General features: G+C 43.9%; 1 protein-coding gene across 1 annotated transcript; it reads right to left on the reverse strand.

The window, feature by feature from the left end:
* Positions 1-1,266: 1,266 nt before the first annotated feature.
* CHRNA1 (cholinergic receptor nicotinic alpha 1 subunit) lies at positions 1,267-12,998 on the reverse strand. Its single transcript, XM_065412945.1, has 9 exons — positions 12,959-12,998; positions 10,296-10,441; positions 10,147-10,191; positions 8,987-9,096; positions 8,082-8,277; positions 6,849-7,086; positions 5,315-5,538; positions 3,723-3,962; positions 1,267-1,398 (listed from the first exon to the last, which is right to left on the reverse strand). Exons 1-9 carry the CDS (start codon positions 12,996-12,998, stop codon positions 1,267-1,269), a joined length of 1,371 nt encoding a protein of 456 aa, XP_065269017.1.
* Between the last annotated feature and the right edge of the window lie 7,626 nt (positions 12,999-20,624).

Here is a 20,624-nt window from a genome sequence, read left to right on the forward strand (position 1 = left end):
GATAGGAGGGGCTATCCACCTTGAGTACGTGCCTGTGGCCTTGGACGGGTACATACTTCCCTCCCACTGCCCCAGCTACACTGTATTTTTTATGTATTTGGTCAATCAGTAGTAGTGCGGGTATGTCACCTCGAGCTGGGAATCACACCCCCAGCTTGCAGTAGAGATACACCCTTTGAAAGAAGGCTGAGGTTGGAAGAGGGGAGTGAGCATGCAGGGGGACAGGAGATGTGGGACCAAGGAATAGGTCTTACTACATCTAGTTTCTCAGGAAACTCTGTGGTGGGGCAAAGGAAGGAATCCATGACACCTGCCCATGAGCAGTCTCTCCACACCCATTATTTCAGCCAAAAGTGGCCACAGCCTGCTGCCACCCCATGAGGGGTTTAGAATCACCACTTTAAACATTGACCTGGCTCCTGGCCTGCTTCCAACAGCTTCCCTTTGTGCAGGCTATTTGGGACAGGCACAGAGACCTGCTCTATGAACACTTGGTGCACATTCCCTCTGCACAGTTGTTCTACCTGTGAAACTTCCTGCACGTGGCTCCTTGAGGACTTGGCAGCAAGGAGTTCTTGTGCGGATCACTTGTACTGAGCTGGATTCCACCTACAACACCTGAAAGGAAAGTTGCCCCCTTCTTGCTGAGCCAAGCAGAGTTTCCATGGGCAGAAGCACTTTTCACAAAGTCACCTGTAGTTGAAAAATCACACTTAACAATGGAATTTTAGAGCCCTCTGCTGGTGGCACCTCTCTTGCTAATGGAAGGGTCATTTGTGACATGGCCAATACAGAAACCACACATCCGAGATTTAAAGCCAGCTTGAAAGCTAAATTTAGATACAGATCTAAAGCATAGATAAAGCATGAAGTGAAGAATCCTATCATCAGTTATACCTTATTGACATGGGCTGCAGCTGGTCCCACAATCTGGCCCTTAAATGTTTCAAAGTTAAACATTCTATTTATACATGAATGTTTTTTAAGATTGTTAAAATGGGTCAGAACCTGGTTTATAGCCATTTTCACATTGTCTGTGGCACAGATCTTTTTCTTTTGACAAAAGAGACATCACCAGGAAGTGGCTCAGAAATGCCAAGTGTGGAAAACATCATTTTAATTTTTCCTTTATTTGTTCCCCATGGGAAGTGATTCTTAGCTGTGCAACAGCTGGGAAGAACACAACAGGTAGAACAATGAAATGTATTCAATAAAAGCCAACAAAGTAAACATGGCCAGGGGTAGTACACGTTTTAGATTTAATGTTCATCCTTCTTGATTTAATTCAATAAGACGACCAGCAAACACGGCCAATGTTCCAATAATGCAAACCAGCATGAAGATACCAAGGAGAAGGTGATCAATTACCATTGCAACAAACTTCCATTCTTCTGCAGCCTGGATATGAAAGAAAGAGAAGACCGTTAGAACCTCCCAAGAACTATATTCCTTACAAGGCAGCATATGGAAGTGTGGGCAATTATTGTCTTGTGCAAAGGAAAGCTTCTCTCTGGCTTCTAATATTATTATGGAAAAATACTCACTTTCTTTGAAGTGACAAGTTGGTGGTCTGCAATGCCTACCCTAGCCGGACCCACAAGTTCAAATTAAGGGATGATTCAACCTTCCTTTTCACGGCAGCCTTAAGAACAGAGGTCCCTGTGTGTGTTCTACAGTGGTTAAAAGATCATATTGCTCGTTTCGTAAGAGCAGAGATTTGCTGTGGTGTTTCCGGCCAAGACTCTTGAACACCCACCCCCTTCCCACACACCACTGTGCAGTGTGCTGACAGCTGCCAAAGTGGGCATTTCAGAGCACTAGAAACATTTGGCCACAGGCTTATTCCTGATTGTGGGGACTTATAAATATCAAAGCTAGCTTGGGTTTTAATTTAAATAAAGATTTTCAAAGTGCCTTCCAATTGGCTTTTAATGGAACGTGTGCTCCTAAACCCCTTAGGGTCTTTTGAAACTCAATCTCAGTACCCTTTAGACTGGAAAGTGAGCCTTAAAAGTAAGTGTATGCCAATTGTGAGTGTTCAAAACCAGTCACCATTTTCCCTAAAGGTTTTAGGTTATTCATGGTCCCCATTTTGTCCACCCAGCAACCTTCGGGACACAACACCCTTTTCTATAGACCCCTGGATTTTTGTGGGGAGCCAAGCTCAGTTCAGAGTTTTGGGGGACAATGGTGCCCGAGCTGGCTTTGCCAGAACAAGCACCTCCAAGCCTGTTGCTCTGAACTGGCTCTTTTGCTAAGCAACTTCTGTGGGGAGACAAGCGGTGTGAGTGAGCATAGAGTAGTGTGCCAAGCATGGGAGTGGGCACATAGGAATCTTAGTCTAATCCTGCCTGTGACAATGACTCTCTGTAATTTAAGGCTTTTCCAACCTTTCTGCCTGAGTTTCCCCATCTGTAAAACTGACTATTAGATTTACTTAGTTCCCAGTGGGGCTGTGATAATCATTTACTATTTTCAAGTACTTCATAAGTGCTACGTTTCACCAGAATGGCTACAACCCCCAGCTTGGTTTTGCAATTTGCCCTTGGAAACCTTTTGTAAATGTTTAGAAACGATGCACAGATCACACAGACAGCTGAGCTCCACTTCAAGAGGCTGCCAGTGACTCAAAGAGCCTCCTTTACAAATGAGGTGCAAATCTTCAAAAGAGCGGAGGTCAGGCCTCCCTTTTTTCAGGTGCAGTTTTCACCCACAAAATGAACTCGGATGCAAACTGGAGTATTTGACTGCACCTCTAACTATCTCATCTAAGTCAGCATTTCCGTTGCAGTCAAACCTTCAGGGGAGAATTTTGCCCTTTTTTTCATATTGTGGCCCAAAATGAATTAGTTAAATTGGGGGTGCCCAAAATAATTCTCTCACCAACACGCCCCAAGCTCAAGCTGCTGCTGCCACCCATCCAGAAACATCTGCATCTCAGTGGTGCTCTTTGTATATAATTGAGAAGTTTCTGGGATCCTTCAAAACGATACGTGCTGTATTAGTTATTAAAGTTAACCACCAAATAGTAGAAACTACTCAGGACAGAAGTATATAACCAGGGGTTATAAATCAGGGTTTTAGCACATAGACTTAACTTTCTATAGAAGAGGGGCAAAGCTAGCTTTTCCTGGGAAATGCCTTCATTTGGGAGGTACAGTAGAAAAGGCCAGGGTGTTCTAAAAGATGCTTATTATGTCCCCCTCCTATAGGAATTATTTGGAGCATTGAGTCTACAAAATCAAAGCTTATCAAAACTGGAATTAACATTTGCAGGTCACATTTAAGATCTCTGAGGTGGTGAAATAAAAATGTTTCTGTTAGCATGAAGTTTTGTTAAGGTTTATTTCCCAGCTTTGAGTGTACTGCAAACTGCCTATTATATTAGGAAAATGTCCTGCATGAAATACATTAGGAATCTGTTTTGGAATATTGTTAATTTCCTTGAAACCATTCTAACTACCCGTGCTCACTCCTCTTTGAGTTCATGTACTACACTGGGAAAATCTTAGCGCATAATTTTTTTCAAAGACTCAATTGTCATCTGTAACTTTTATTTATCATTCTTTACAGATTGCATCAAGGAAAGAACAGGGCTCTTTGATACAGCAGAAACTATGTTTGGGGTGTATTTGTGAGAAATGGAAAGATTTATTATTCCCAGAAAATAAAGTGTCTTATTTTAAAAGCAAGGGATGAATCACACATAAAAAATGCCTTACATTACTGGATTCTTGGTCTGATTTCATCGTTTCAGCAATGTATTTGATTCCCTCTATAGCACTTTTCACATCTGGGTTTTTGGTAAGTGGGGAGTGGAAGTTGACGGCAGCAGGACATGGTTTTCCAGAGATTTCCGAAATATCAATGTCTTCTGTAAAAATCCTTTTTTCTTGTTTATCCCTGGATGGTCGTTTCATTGTTGAAAAAAACATAACATTTGGGATTGTGTCAATAAAGATCTGAAAAAAGAAATCGCATTAGTTTAGGGAGATTGTTTTACTGATGTGACATTACAACAAACAAAAGCAGGTGCAACATTCTTAACTACCAAATAATCTCCTCTACTGGATTTGCTAGAAATTCCCTGTTTGAAAGTGTGTCACAGCACAAGCCTTAGTCACACTTTACTTGTCTTGTATAAAGCTGATGCCCTGGGGCTTACTGAATCGTACACAAGCCTCTCACACATTTTCAGGAAACAATTTCTTGCTGCCATATAAAATGTATACTGATTTAACAGGATCCAAACATAACTGGAGTATAACACCCAGGACCAGAACCTCAACTGGTGTAAATTGGCGTAACTCGACTGACTTCAATAGAGCTATGCTGATACACACCAAATGAGGATCTGGCCCACACTGTCTAGAAGTGTTGCAGAGAAATCCCTTTGGCCTGCTTTTGCTTGTCCCTTCTTGTTGGCTATCCTGTTGTTTCACTTACACACACACACAGATTTTCACAACCTTCTTTAAATCAGTGGAGGTTTTTCTTCCTGATCACACAGCATGTACAGACTTGGCCTTTTAAAATTCCCTAACCCTAGCCCTTACCCTTGCAGGGATTCGATAGAATAATATTTGTAAAAGTTCCATTAAAAAAAAAAAAAAGAATTTCCACTGCAAGACTGGAGCAATTTTAAAGGTATAGGTCGGTATGTGGTAGGTCTGGCCTACATAGTTTAATGCCAGTTCATGCAAGCTGGGTGATGGAAAGACTAGCACGAGTGGCCATGGATGGTCTGGGTTCCCCAGGTGGAGACATACCCACAACTCTGCCATGGGTCTTGGTAAGGTCTGGTGGCCATCATTTACGCTGGAGAGGGAGATTTCCCTCCCTTCCAATAGCTTTGGAGTAATGCTGTTTCATAGGAGAGTAGGGAATGGGCTGAGGAGTTGTCATGGGAGACCCAGTTGAGCTCCACTCTGTGGATCCACAATGAACACCTGGGCAGGCAGCTGGCTGATGGAGTTGGCCACTGGCTGGGCTAGGAGTCATGCAGCCTGATAATCTGTCGGTTCCCATAAAGAGCTATATAAGCAACCTACCTATTTCCTTCTCTGTGTCCACAGCTACCACTTTGTTTTGCCTCATCTGCCTCCCAGGTGTTGGGTTTTCCCTCTGATAGACACCCAACAACAGGCAATTTTGCTACTTAAAGGAGTGATTTTGCAGCCCAGCCAGGGAGCCCTCAGATTTATCTGGATTGGGAAATTCCCCCCAACACCCTGAGATTTTTATTACATAAACCGCAGAGTGAAATATTTAAGGCCCTGCTCAAGCAGAGAAATTCACAAATAACCTTCCTCACCTTCCTCACCCACTGTGGCATAATATGGGTACTTGGGGAGCGATGGTGGGTGTTGATTACAATGACGGTAATGATGATTGACGCTATGACAAACACCATGGTAAATAACATGTATTTGCCTATTAAGGGCACTGCACTTGAAGTAGAAGGAATCAGCTCCACAATGACCAGAAGGAACACAGTCAAAGACAGCAAAACAGAAATGCTCAAAGTCATCTTCTCACCTGCCATGCAGAACAAAACAACAACACTGCCATTAATGTGATACAGTGCAGAGGGTGTTAATCAGGGAGAGAAATAGAGTGTGATTTCATGGGTGATTGGTTGCTGGTACATTTTGGATATTTGAATGTATACCTATACATCTGGACTACTTTTATCTCTCTCTGCATTACAAGAAGCAGCAAACCTGGCTGGTCATTCATGTTCTTGTGCCACTGTGGAGAGACCAAATTAGGATCAACCCCCCCAGCATCAAGTTGGAATTTTCCAGGACACAACTGGGACTGGGGACAGGCTGAAGGCACTGACAACTCACTTGCTATGAGCATGAGTATGTGCTGCAGGAGTTAAATGAGTAAACATGGCCTCTAATCAGGGCTTGCTCCTTTGGGTTGATTTCCTCAGTTCCTTTGGGTGGCTTTGTTTTTTGCTCTGGATAAATGGCAGCCTCACCGTGGGCTGATTGAATGCACAAGAGAGCACATGGCCTTAGAGCTCAGGCAGTATTTGAGACTTCCTTTAGGACTAAGGTTGTCAATTTGGTTGGACGTATTCCTGGAGGTTTCATCACATGAAATAATCTTTAATTAAAGATTAATCTTTAATTCCTGGAGACTCCAGGACAATCCTGGAGGGTTGGCAATGCTATTTAGCACTAAGGGTGACAAAACTGAACTACAAAACACAATGAACATACATTTTGTTCTGTTCAGTCCAGTGGCATGCATTTTTTAAAAAAAAATCTCTTAAGACCCGTCATAAGAGGAAATTGAAGGAAAAAAACAGCCAAGGATAAGGGGCAAAATCCTGGCATGGATTAAAAACAAATTAAGCACCAGGAAATGGTTGCAGTGAATAGTGCTTTTCTCAAATTAGAGAGCACCTAATAGTGAGGCACACTACAGGCCAGAAAGAGACCAGGGTTGCTTAATATATTTATTCATGCCATCAGAGAAGCTAATGGCCGAAACAAACTAACTCCCCTAACTCAAACATGCTATATCAGGGTTTCCAGTGTCACCATTTGACTGTTTATTAACATATTCAATATATTAATTTCAAAGGCACAAAACCAATCAGCTGAACCTTGCTCCCAGTGACATTGAATGGATGATTTACCACTGATTTTCAAGGGAGCTGAGTGAGGCCTACATAATAACAGTTTTAGAGTTGAAACTGTTCCTCAGCTAGATTTATAGTGTCCATCACTTTAGGGCCTGATCCTGACAGGTCCCATTGACTTAATTGTTAGTTATTGCTCTTTCCTTTGAGAATCAGGAGCTTATTACAGTAACGTAATAAATGCACGTACCTGAATCGGTGGGCAGATAAAACACTAACCCAGTTAAAAACGAGAAGAGCAGACAGGGAATGATGACATTGACAATGAAGTAGAGAGGCAAGCGCTGCATGAGGAAGTGGTAGGTAATATCCAGATATGGGGTGTCAGGGCAACAGGCATAGTAAACAAAGTGCTTCCAGCTCCGGTAATCTTTCATCACCCACTCGCCGCTCTCCATAAAGTTGCTCATATCTGGGCGATCACTCTCCTGACAGGATAAATAGTAAATCTCAATATTAGAGCTACTGACCAATAAATTAAAACTTGGCATTGATTCCTAGTGAAACCAAATTCAATATAATCCTGTGCTTCTGGCTTTGTAAGCAAACCAACCAACCCACCAGCTATTTCTTTCTATGTTACTTTTATTTTAATATTATGCCTTTTACACACATTTCAACTAAAAGCTTTACAGAAAGAATCAACTACAGTCAAGTTAAAGAGAAAAGGGAGTCTTCAGTGAAATATCTAAAGAAAAAGGAAGTGGTTCCAAGTGGGACAGGTAGGAAATCACAGGTAAAAATCAGCCCCTAGAAATAAACAAGCAGGGAGACTGAACAGGATCAAAGAGACGAAGTGGGGTTAATTGGCTGGAGAGTAGGCAGATAGGACGTCAGTGAAGCAAGTGGGCACAGAATTTTAGAAACCAAGAGGGTAGTTATAAAGTGGATCTAGAGATGGCACTTGGCTGCAACGGTGGTAAAGGTTATAGAAAATGAGAGAGGGAGAAAGAGAGACAGACAATGTATATGACTAAGGGACTCTTTGTTCCAGGAGTGAGAATGTCAACCCTCTACAGATACATGTGCAATCTAGTGGCTGTATCCTAATACTAAGCCCTAATACTACTACAGCTAACAAAGAGTTGCCATAGCTGTACTGAAGTCAATGGAGCTGTGCCAATTTGAGGAGCATGGCCATGCTGTTGACCATGAAGTCTATGCATTAAATGTGTGCAGAATAGCTGTAGGAAACCTGTAGTGCTGAATATTGCTGGTAGTACACTCTATATTTTGGCATCAGTCATTAATAATTTCAGTAATTCAGTACCTGTTTATTTTTCAATCAGAGCAGTTTACAATTGACATTTAAACCTGAGAATTAAAAAAAAAAAAAAAAAAAAAAAAAAGGCATGGGAAAAAAGAATTCAGGTTAAAATATTCAATGTCTACTGGTACTCTCATTTAAAAAGTTGTTTCATACCGGATTTATAACAACCACTGTACCATCATACGTCCAAGTGCCCAACTTCATACTGCAGTTCTGCTGGTCAAATGGAAAGTGTGTGACTATAATTTCACAGTAACTTTTAAAAATTGCTGGTGGTGTCCATGTGATCTTGCCTGTATGTTCTAAAAGAACTTTGGTGAATTGATCAATAGCAAATTCACCATCTGCACTGCAAAAGAAAGAAGAAATTAACAGTGACAAGGACAGCATAACTGACGTACATATAATACAGTATCTATCTGAAGGAGACTTGGAAAGGGTATATACTCAGTAAAGGGGTTGCTCTGAAGTAACTGGGTGGAGAATTTGGCTCATTGAATATAAAACCTATGGGTCAAATTCAGACCTGAAGTACCAGGCTGTAACTCCCCTGTCATTAGGTTATAAGGAGGGGTGAGTGCCAAGAATTTGGTCTTGATCTTCTAAGGATAGACAAAAAGAACAGGAGTACTTGTGGCACCTTAGAGACTAACAAATTTATTTGAGCATAAGCTTTCGTGGGCTACATCCCACGAAAGCTTATGCTCAAATACATTTGTTAGTCTCTAAGGTGCCACAAGTACTCCTGTTCTTTTTGCGGATACAGACTAACACGGCTGCTACTCTGAAACCTAAGGATAGACAGGTTTTCTGTCCTGCACTGGACTTGCTATAACTGTCTCAAACCCTGTTTTAGACGTTCTCTCTCTCTCAATCTTTTCCATTTACTAATCCAAATGATGCTCATCTCAGCTAGTCATTCAGACACATATGAAGTGTTCAAATAGGTATTGAAAAAACACCAGGCTGATCATTGGTCCCCTTCCTCTACTTCAAATTCAGTAATTTTTGTTATATGAGGTTCCGTGCAGAGTTTTTGTACTGTTAGCACTACTTACTTGTTATAAAGAACAAGATCGGGGCGCCAGATTATCTCAGATGAGATACGAATTTTTTTCAACCCACCATATTCTTCTGGATTCCATTTTAGGTTGACATCTGTCCATTGCTAAAAAAGAATTTTAGCCAGTGGAAACCTGTTATCAATATTGCTGGAACTAAATCTAATATTCCCAAGATCTACTGATTGTCATACCATTGATACATGTAGATAGGCACAAAAGTACTGTATGTGTCCTTCTACCAATTCCACTTTCTTATATATGTTCAAACAATACATGATGATTACCTCAATAATCTAAAATAACTGTAACACAAATCTGCTGTTTGAAACAATATCAGAGAAGGACATCTTGTCAAATGCAAAGTGTCTTTTTTCAAGAGCTCCACGTTGTTCAATGGAACTTCAAGGTTCTAGGACTGTATAAAGAAATCATCAGTCAGCTCTGCCATCTGCCTAAGCTGCTTCAGGAAACCAGAACAGAAAATGTTCATAGAATCATAGAATATCAGGGTTGGAAGGGACCTCAGGAGGTCATCTAGTCCAACCCCCTGCTCAAAGCAGGACCAATTCTCAACTAAATCATCCCAGCCAGGGCTTTGTCAAGCCGGGCCTTAAAAACCTCCAAGGAAGGAGATTCCACAACCTCCCTAGGTAACGCATTCCAGTGCTTCACCACCCTCCTAGTGAAATAGTGTTTCCTAATATCCAACCTAGACCTCCCCCACTGCAACTTGAGACCATTGCTCCTTGTTCTGTCATCTGCCACCACTGAGAACAGCCGAGCTCCATCCTCTTTGGAACCCCCCTTCAGGTAGTTGAAAGCAGCTATCAAATCCCCCCTCATTCTTCTCTTCTGGAGACTAAACAATCCCAGTTCCCTCAGCCTCTCCTCATAAGTCATGTGCTCCAGACCCCTAATCATTTTTGTTGCCCTCCGCTGGACTCTTTCCAATTTTTCCACATCCTTCTTGTAGTGTGGGGCCCAAAACTGGACACAGTACTCCAGATGAGGCCTCACCAATGTCGAATAAAGGGGAACGATCACGTTGTGTGTTGTGTGTGTAATATTTATGTCCGGAGAATAGCACATTCCTGATTAGGTCCAGGGCAATAGTTTGCTTTGGAATAGCAAGAGTAATGAGATTCAGAGGTTACCTGTTTCAGGCGTACATTGGTTGTTACAATCTGATTTACTTCATCCTTCAAACAACAAACAGAAAGTTTAGGGAAAAAGCGTATTCAGAAGAAATGTTTGATGAGCTCATATAAACAAACACAGTTAAACATCATCATTCATACTATACCACATTAATAAGCTGAATAAGCTGCAGCCCAACTGTGACTACAACAGCCTCACGATGATCTTCCACCGGGCGCACTACTTTGTTGTAGTTCTTGAATAAATCTTCAACTAGACGAGTTTCATGTTCAGAGCACAGGATCAGACCAGCTACAGAACAGCAAATATGTCATCAGTAAGACAGTGATAAAATATATTGCGATCTTGGTAAGGATATCCTGCAAATATTACTGATATAAAGTCATGTGCCATTTTAGTGAGGGAATCTAACCATAACAAAGCTTATTTACTATTTCATTGCTTCTTTTTATTTGCAGACCATGTCTTAGACTGCTTCATAGTCATCAGGGACGATAACCTATTCTGATTCTGAGTAATATTTGCTTGCAAGAGTAAGTATCATTCAAAACACATACAGTTCCATCCAGGAGACCAACAAATATCAAGAACTCCCACCATCAAAGTTGGAATCAGGCTTCATGAAACTCCTAAAACCAATCTCACCCTGCATTTTTGGGTAGTTAGGCAAACTGAAGACTCATTGTCAGGCATTTCTTGCGTCTTTTTTCTTGGATCCACATCCTTGTCCTTGCCCATAACACTGGAGGTTTAAAGAACGTGCACAAATAACGTTAGTATGTTTAGCTAAAAGTGCCACCTTGTGGCTTGTTGTTGTATTTTATTTATGTAAGCTTATCCTAAGCTTTGCATTCTGGGGGTTGTTGGGAGTGATTCTCAGCATGGCTGTGTGGTTAAGAAGACATTAATGCTATGTTCCTGCAATCTGCTCCCTGTGTACATCTGTTGACTGATCCAGCTTCATCTTATTTTATATCTGAATTTCAAGTGAAACAGCATGCAAGTCAGTCATTTCAAATCCACATGGAAAAGGAAAACAGGCTTTCCCTCTTAATTAAAAGACTCGTGTGACTTCAGACAAGACAGACATAACACTTTATCTTTATTTAATGTTCATTCCATTTCCTCTTCCCGTATCTTGCTCACTCACTCTTTCAGTGAGCAGATACATACAGAAAAAATCTGCTTTAGAAATTATTTTGATCAGTCGCATACCCCATGGTGAGTTCCCATTTCATTTTGAGAGAGCCACAAGGGAACGGTCATCTTGCAGTCTTATTCCTACATACTTTCATCTTTTCTCCAGAAAGTGGTTGTGTACATCTGCTTCAGGTCACAGAGAAAGCTAACAGTTGGTATGTAAAATGGCCTTTGTACATTTTGCATAATATGGAAACCCAAGCCCTCACCAGTTGGGAAAGGGATAACATACAATGCTAAGGCCCTTTGCTACATTGCATATATTCTAGAAGCTGCTATCAACTTGACATTTTCAGTAACAGCGTATTTTTATGAGTCAGTTCATTCTCTTCACACTGGCAGAGAGCACATAATAAAACCACTTGTGAAAATAGGTGGGGTGTGTCATGTGGTTGAGAAAGTATTAAACTAAATTCCACTACCTACAAGGGACCAAACTGCAGCCTGGCTAATGCAGTGTTACAAGGGCACAACACGTTTCCTTGTACTCAGTATCACAGAGCTGCCTGTCTTGCTCCCAGTGATCTTTTCGTCCTGCAACAGGAATGGACGGTGGTGGGAGCAGATTCAGGTCAGAGGTTAGCACTTCTGAAAATCCTTTTTCTGAGCTCAGACCCTTGAATAGGTTCTTAGGTCAAAAGCCTGGCCCATTGAAGTCCATTGGAGTGTTGCCATTGACTTCAGTGGGGCCAGAATTTCACTCTTAGTTTCAAATTGATTTACTTTAAGACAGTTGAGCTGGGAATCGGAGAATCCAGCCTTAATCTGCTCCTGGGTCTCAGCTGCTTTGTACTATGTGAAATACTTTTCTCCAAATGGATCAGATTTACTGAAATGACACAACTCTTGCTATTAAGATGCTTGGATGGCAAAACACGGACGTTTACATCACATTCTGCTGCAGACAAACAGCTCCTGTTTCCACTGACAGGAAGGGCAGTATTTGGTGTCATGTTTCAGACGGTATGTTATGATCCCAGAGTCATATTTAGGTCAAGAGTTACACTGGTTTCTATTAATCCAATTAACAAAATCCTTCCTACAGTTCTATTCTAATAGGGCTTGGTAGGAATATAGCCATTTTTTTTTAATTTGGTGAAAAATATTTAAGATTACAAAATACTTAATCTCTTAGGGGACAGTTTAATTGGAATTATTAATAGGTCCCAGCACAACACATGCAGCTGCCAATCAATTCAGTTTCCTTATCATTATTCCTCACAAATAAATGAAAATGTTTGTTACAGTATATTGCATTTCAAGCCATATTTGCTAAAAATCCCCAAAGATTTCAGTGTCTTTTTTGTTCTGTGCTAAAACATGGCACAAAAAAAGCAACAAATGTAGAGGGGAGAAAGCAGCTCGATTTTTGAATTTAGTGCATACTGTGATTAAATCATCTGAATATTTCTGCGATCGTTTAGTCTTCAAATGTGAATAAGCTGATATCACTGCACTTAGAAGCCACTATTTTATTAATTTTATATGTCATCCTTGCAAGTTCATAAAGCTTTATTAACACAATTCACATTATATACAAAGAGCAGCGGGCAACACATTAAGCAATGAACCAAACCAAAAATGAACCAACTGTTCAAATGAGCTTACCTGAACAAAAGAAGAGGAGGTGTGTGTAGTGGAACTTCATTGTGTGGCCTTTTGTCTCAGCTAGACACACAGACTAGCAGGGATTTCAAAGTCTTCACAGTCTCTCACTGAGGAGGGTTCTGCGGCTTCCTGATAGACAGCTTGGAAAATGTGACTGCTGAGCTATTGTTTTACACCACCTGCTTATGGGAATGACAGCTGAGAGCCACTGCACCAGGGCAGGAACAGTAACACGCTATATTTGCCCAGTCAAACATCTTCTCTGGTTTACAGTGGGATTTTTTTTCTAAGCATAACACATTCCATGGTAAAAGGAAGATTGTTTGTACAGTAACTTAGCGTCCAAGTAAGGATTAACTAGAATACTCCCAACCTAAAGAAACCCTCAGCTGCACATAAGCTTTTTTGACCTGAGTGGTTAGCTGAATTTGGGGTCTTGTCAGTTTCAGCTGGGAGGAGAAATTGGTGATGCAGTCAGATATTCTTTGATGCAATCCTGTTTATTTACAAAGAATGTACAAAATCCTGTGTCCTTGAACAAAGTAGGAATCAAACAACAGGAGACAGTTTCCTTGCTCAGTATTTCAAGACTTTTTCCAGCCAGCATTCTACCAAAAAGTTCTCTCACTTAGCTTTCTCCCAGGGTTAGGCTACAAGCGCATCTCTGGCTGTCTCTGGCGCTTACTTTTGCCTTCCTGTTTGTTTCTGGGTGTTTCTCACTGCATCTGATCTCACACACAGAGAGCTCCACCAAAACAGTACTCTGTGTGTTTGCAGTCAGCCTCAGGGAAAGCTCTCTGCCCACATAGCTCAGGTGCTGACTGGCCTTGTGTTCGGCCTGTGTTCTGGCTGGTGTAGGGTGACCAGAAAATATCGGGACGCGGGGGGGGGGGAGGGGAGAGGGGGATATAGGGACGTGGGGGGGGGGGGAGGGGCAGGCAGAGCAAAAAAAAAACCCACCAAAAAAAAAGAAAAGCTGTTGTGCAGGTGCCGGCCGCGCCGTGGCCACTGCCCCTCCCCCCCGGGCCCCGGGCACATGCGGCACGTCCCGCCGCCCCGCGGGGAAGGAGCCGCTGGAGCGAGAGGCGCGGGGCTCCGGACCCCGGCAGCGGCGGGGGAGAGCGGCTCAGTGCCACGCGAGTGGGCACATAAAGTTTATCGGCTGGGGGGTGGGACCCCGGCCGGCTCCTCGCCCTGTCCTGTAGGGGGGTAGCGTCCCTGCCCCGCGCCAGCATGTTCCGCCAGCTGCCGTAGGCCAGGTAAGAAACCGAGTCTCTCCCTCCCCCCGGCTCCTCAGCTGAGCGGCATTCCTCCTCCCTCCCAGGTTTGCAGCTGGAATGCAGGCGCAAGCCTGGTGGTGGCCAGCTTCCAGTTCCTGCGGCTAGTAAGTACGGGCACCGGGCGGGCAAGGGGGCTGCTCCCCCAGGAGGGTGACGGGGGGGCTCAGCTGAGGAGCCAGGACGAGGGGGGAGGGGGCGACTCGGCTCCTTACCTGGCCTGCGGCGGCCGGCGCAACATGCTGGCGCGGGGCGGGGAGCTGGCCGGGGTCCCGTTCAAGCCGATAAACTTTACATGGCCACTCGTGCGGCCCCGAGTTGCTCTCCCCTGCCGCTGCCGGGGTCCGGAGCCCCCCTGTCTACCTCCGGGGGGAGCAGCCCCCTTGCCAGCCCCCCTTGCCCGCCCAGTGCCCCTACTCACCAGCTCCAGGAACTGGAAGCCGGCCACCACCCCCTCCCTCCAGGCTTGCCCCGCCATTACAGCAGCAAGCCTGGGAGGGAGGAGGAATGCCACATGCATGGGGAAGAGGCGGGGCCAGGGCGGGGATTTGGGGAGGGAGCCAATGGGGGATGGACGGGGCGGGGGCAAGAGCCCTTCCAGGATGGCAAAATTGCTTGTTTGTCCAGTGTCCCGACCGCACATCGGTCGGGACGCGGCACAAACAAGCAAATATCGGGACAGTCCCGATAAAATTGGGACGTCTGGTCACCCTAGGCTGGTGGCTCCTATTGTTTTAGCTCTCTTACTCCGAAAGCAGCTTAACTGGGGATTATTTCTCCAATGGAAGGTTTTTTTTAACCTCTCTCCTCTGAAGCATCAGGGGTGGTCATGACTGGAGACGGGACACTGGGCAGGGCTAGGATGACCAGACGTCCCAATAAAATTGGGACCGTCCCGATTTTGAGTTGTTTGTCCCGATTTTTGTCCCGATATTTTGCGCTGCCGGGATCTTGGCCGGCCGGCAGCACTCGGCTTCCTCCCCCCCCCCCCGTGTCCCGATATTTTCTTCATTTCATCTGGTCACCCTAGGCAGGGCAGGCCAGGGCTCTGAGGTGGCACCGAGCATTCTCGCTCTCAGGTGCTTGGCTGGCTGCTCTGGCTCACATGCTCATTGCCATAAATTGGTTCAGGAAGGAATTTCCCCCAACTCAGATTGGCAGTGTGTGGATGTGGGTCACTTGCCAGGATTATTTGTATATAGCTCACTTAATTATTTCCCTGCCATTGCAAGACCCTCCGATACCCCAGTCCCTCCTATTATCTGCCTGTGGCACATAGTAGTCTAGTCTCCTATGGGTCTCATTTCCTTTGGTCTCATTTCCATTGCTGGATTTAATGTGTGGGTGCTGGGTGGTATTGGTGGCCTGTGACATCAGGTCAAACCTGATGATCTTGTGGTCCCTTTTGGTCTTAAACTTTATGCCTCTATGACTATTAACTGCTTCTCCCAATGAAGGGTGGCTATTATACCCACCAGCTTCAGCCAGGTTCCACCCAACCCCCAGCGTAACACTGCACAGATACAAATTCATGATATCATCACTGGAATGTTAACCACGTAGCTTCAGATATGCACATTTTGTCTGTCCAAGCATTCCTTGCATATCCAAGCTAGGAATGGCAGGTTCAGTCCCAAACAGAGGCAGTCAAAAAGTTACCATTGTCTTATGCCTATTATAGGTCTGGGATAACATAAGGTTCAATCATTCCAAAAAGCCTAGCTATACTATTGTGTTCTGTTTGGAATCAGCCAGACATGGAATTTGTAAGTGGCCCAGAAAATTTATGCACTCAGCATGGCTTACTTTTCATGCAGCTGTGTAGACCTGAAAACAGAGTCCTTATTTCTGGAGCAAACTGCTGTACGTGGGATATCTAGCTGCAACATACTGGCTGAAAGTCAGAGGTCCACATTTGAAGGATGTTGCAAAAGTAGTTTTCTCAAAAAAGACCTATAGGGACCCACAGCCTGAATGGAAGGGGGGGCTGAGGAAGGAGTTTAGCTGGCAGAGAGTCTGGATTCAAAAAATTCCCCTCCAAAAGCTCAGGCCAGCTGAACTCTGATTTTTAAATATGGACTGACAGAAATGAAAGTTGTTTGTTGTTAACAATGTAGTATGACTAGTTATTGTCTTGGTGAAACTAAAGAGACAGGAGTGAAATGAGCAGTAGTGGGAATTTATCTGGATTTACAGAGAGAACAATTCAACACCTGGTTTCCATACTTTGCTAAGAAAATTGTTTTCAGCTTCAAAGCCTCAAGATGCTTTACAAAAATCATTTGCTAATAGAAGACAGCTAAATCCTGCTCTGACTTATTCCCACACCTACTTAACCTCAGCCTTTTGGTCTTTGAGATATTGGTCTCTCAGCACTGCCTCCCCGATCTCAGATGGAGCCATGGCCTAGGGTGCTGAAAGTGCCATAGCAACACATGCTTTAACTACGCAAGTGAATAGAATGGAGTGATGGGTCCCATCCAGGCAGGCTATAAAGAAAAATTTTAACTCAACATTGTCTGAATTTAGGATTTTACATTTTTATCTGAATCTGTTAATAATACCAGACCTGAGTTCAAAACCCCAACAATGAGCTGATGGTATTGAAGTTAAATTTTCTCTGCATAAGGGCACCAGCATAATGTAATCAATCAGTTTACAAGTTAACTGGTTTCAGCCTGATTATTAAATGTTTCTGGTGGAATGCTGGAGAACACAGACTTTGACTTAGAAAACATTAAGAATTCATATACACACACTTGCATCTAGTCACTTCCTGAACTATGGTTGGAGACGGAGGAGAAGAAATGGTACAGAAAGACGAGGCTATAATGGTAGCTTCATCTATGTCATTGGTTGACATGAGAACCAGAAATGAAATTAAACAAGGAATAAAGATAATTTCAAACAGGGCAGGGAAAAGGGGTGGGTAGGTTTCTTTGTCTCCAAACCACTTCTATTATATGGTTTAACTCAAGCTATTTAATTCACATGGATCGTCAGTGCAATCCATCATTTAAGAGGTGGGGGGGTTGAGTGCGTGTGTTTGTGTATAAAAGTGTTAAGCCAGTGTAACTGGCTATACTGTCAGGAAAATGAAGGGGGATAAGAGCTGAGAAATAAATACACCTCTACCTCGATATAACGCGACCCGATATAACACGAATTCGGATATAACGTGGTAAAGCAGTGCTCTGGGGGGTGGGGCTGCGTACTCCGGTGGATCAAAGCAAGTTCAATATAACGCGGTTGCACCTATAACGCGGTAAGATTTTTTGGCTCCTGAGGACAGCGTTATATCGAGGTAGAGGTGTAATAGAAGCTTGTTTACTTCATATATAATTGTAAACCAAGAACACCTTAACAGTTTTTAATTCAGTTTAATATGTGAAAAATGGCATTGTTGGTGACAGTAGATTATGGTGCTATCTGATAACAGAAGGTAGATTGTTTGAAAAGTAATTTGTATATTTGCCATGTGTTTGTTACCAGATTGCCCCTAGTTATATACAGTATGGCATACATTTTCTACTGGAAACCGTCACACACTAGTCTGGCAACTCAATACTATCACCAGCAGGTGGCAACAGATGGTTAGAAAAGATGCAGTGGGCACATCAACAGCATTTAAGAGATAACTATCACAAACAATCAAGAGGAAAACCAAAACAGAGGAAATAAATATTTTCAACAAGAGACGCAGTCAAAGAATTAACTACCTTGAGATCCTATTAGAATGCACTTTTCACATTCCTTCCAATGTATTTTTAAGAACAGCACAAGGACTAAACATTAATTCAGTGGTCCCCAAACTGTGGGGCTGCAAAGGAATGTTCAGGGGGCCCCAGTAGGGCCTGGACCAGTCCCCATGTGGGGCAGGGAGGGAGCGCCACCCAGCCCTGCTCTGCCCCCAGCATCACTTGGGCCTCACCTCCTGCCCCAGCCACAGCTCTGGCCTAGCTTCTAGCCGTGGCCCCCGGCTCCCAGCCCTGCTCCCAGCTGAGGCCCCAGCTGCAGCACTGGCCCCACTCCTGACCACGGCCCCGCTCCCAGCCCCGGCTCCAGAGCATGGTTCCTGCGGGAGTACAGACCAGGTAAGGGGGGGTGCAGACAAAAATGTTTGGGGACGACTGCATTAATTCATGCAAATACCTATTTTAGTGCAATATTATGGGCTAATTCAATTAGCCAACATCAGGAAATTCAAAGTTAGAGTTTTCACATCAGACATGGTTCAGCCCTCTTGTGTAAAACTATGTAGAATCAAAAGTCTGCCCCCTTTCTGGAGTTTTGCTTATTAATAAAGAAACTAACAAAGATACCAAATTCATCTCCAGCCATCTTCTTAGACGTGGGTGCTTCTAGGGCTCCTATTTCAGGGCTAGGGTTTAAATCTGGTGCTAGCTGAGTTGCACCCAGGATTAGACCCTAGTTGGGTTGGTGGGAAAAGTTGGCAAAACCCCAGTTTGTAAGGGTTGCTCTAGCTTGCACCTCCCTCCAGTTTCCCAAGGGAGAATTCTGGAACGGCAGTACTCCAACTGTTTCCCTGGCCATGCTTCCCACTTTGAAGAGTGAAAAGGGATCACGGCTAGCTACAACAGTGCTTTTCCCTCTTGGAATTCTCCTGCATTGAGGGAATCCTCAGGTAGCCTGCATTGCATTATTGGATCCAGTCTTCTCTCTTAAGCTAGCTAGGTCCATCTCCCTTATATCTGCATGGACTAAGGAGCCACCTGCATCAGGGAGTTAGTAAAACACACATAATACTTTCGCAGCAGGTCAATCCATGAAAACAGAGTTCATTGTTTCAGCTGCTAGCTTGATACAGACAGCTACTGATTTTTCTGTGGTAAGAGGTGAACCAGGCAGAGCATTTATGACTGAGAAAGGTAAATCCAATCCTAGCTGGCATTCATTAAGCTCCATATTTGAAATCAGAAAGCCTTCAGCACTGCACTCATGGGAGGGCTGCCCAATAGATGCTCATTCTAACAGACAAGTGCACCATGTTGGATCACGCAGTCCTGGCTAATTCACTGTAAAAGGCATCCAAACTGCTCTGGGATTTTAAGGATACTTTGGCCACTATGATGACCTGGTGCCAGGCCTGGTGTGTGTCTAAACAGTTCCCCATTGGTTTTGGCTAGATCCACTGCCCAGGCCCTTTCAGCATGAGTAGAATTGCTAGAGCAGCTTGTTTTGAGCTTTTTGTATAACAGGCAGGCAATATGTTCCTCTTTTCATAGATGGATGAGATTTGCAAGGCACAAAAGTATGGCCATAGAAAATTAAATTTCCCACACAGCATGGGCTAAGTGGTTAAAGCTGGAAATCTGGCCATGTAGGTTCCACAGTCTTACTGAGTGGACTTGGAAAAGTCATTTCAACCTCTCTGATGCCTCAATGCCCTCAGAAAAATACTTGCCTCATGGGGATGGCATTATTTTGAATTATTGTATTGTACTGCAGTTTGTATATATTGCTTAAAATCTGCCTTCATAGATATGTGCAACATGGCGGAGTGACTGCACCTGTGGGAAGAACTTGGCATTGCCTTACTTTTGGAAATGTTGGCCAGTGACGTACGTTGTCTTACCAATATACCTTTTCCTGTAATGGCCAAATTCTGCTACCTTATAGTCATCGAGCGGACCCGAGTAGACTCCTGGGCAGCATTTGGTCCAATATGTGTATCTGACTGTAAAGTTGCATGTCTGAATAAACATATGTCTTTTAAAAAGTGGACTGATTTTCTAAGGTGCAGAGCAGCTGCAGAGAACAAGCATTCTCATGGCACAGCTGTAGTTGGCATTGCAAGGTATTTATGTGCCAGATGTGCTAAAGATTCATATGTCCCTTCATGCTTCAACCACCATTCCAAGGACATGCGTCCATGCTGATGACAGGTTCTGCTTGATAACAATCCAAAGCAGTGCAGACCGATGCATGTTCATATTCATTATCTGAGTCAGATGCCACCAGCAGAAGGTTGATTTTCTTTTTTCATGGTTCGAGTTCTGTAGTTTCCACATCGGAGTGTTGCTCTTTTAAGACTTCTGAAAGCATGCTCCACACCTCACCCCTCTCAGATTTTGGAAGGCACTTCAAAGTCTTAAACCTTGGTGTGGCGGGGCGATGACTCACCGGTGTGGCGCCTCCTGCTGGTCGTCCCGGGAATTAGCTCTTTCCAGACCAGAGCACCCTCTGCAGACCAGTGTCTTGCCTGCCGCGGGCCCTCTGTCCCTCCCGGACCTGGGGTCCTTTGCCCTGGGGTTCTGCCCTAGCAGTAACCCCCAATCTGGGTCTCCCCTCCCTGGGGAACCCCCAACCCTGTAAACCCACCTTGCCTCAGTGGCTACTGCCAGTCATCATCTAGCCCCTCTCACTGG

This window comes from Emys orbicularis, chromosome 11 (assembly GCF_028017835.1).
Source record: "Emys orbicularis isolate rEmyOrb1 chromosome 11, rEmyOrb1.hap1, whole genome shotgun sequence".
NCBI lineage: Eukaryota > Metazoa > Chordata > Testudines > Emydidae > Emys > Emys orbicularis.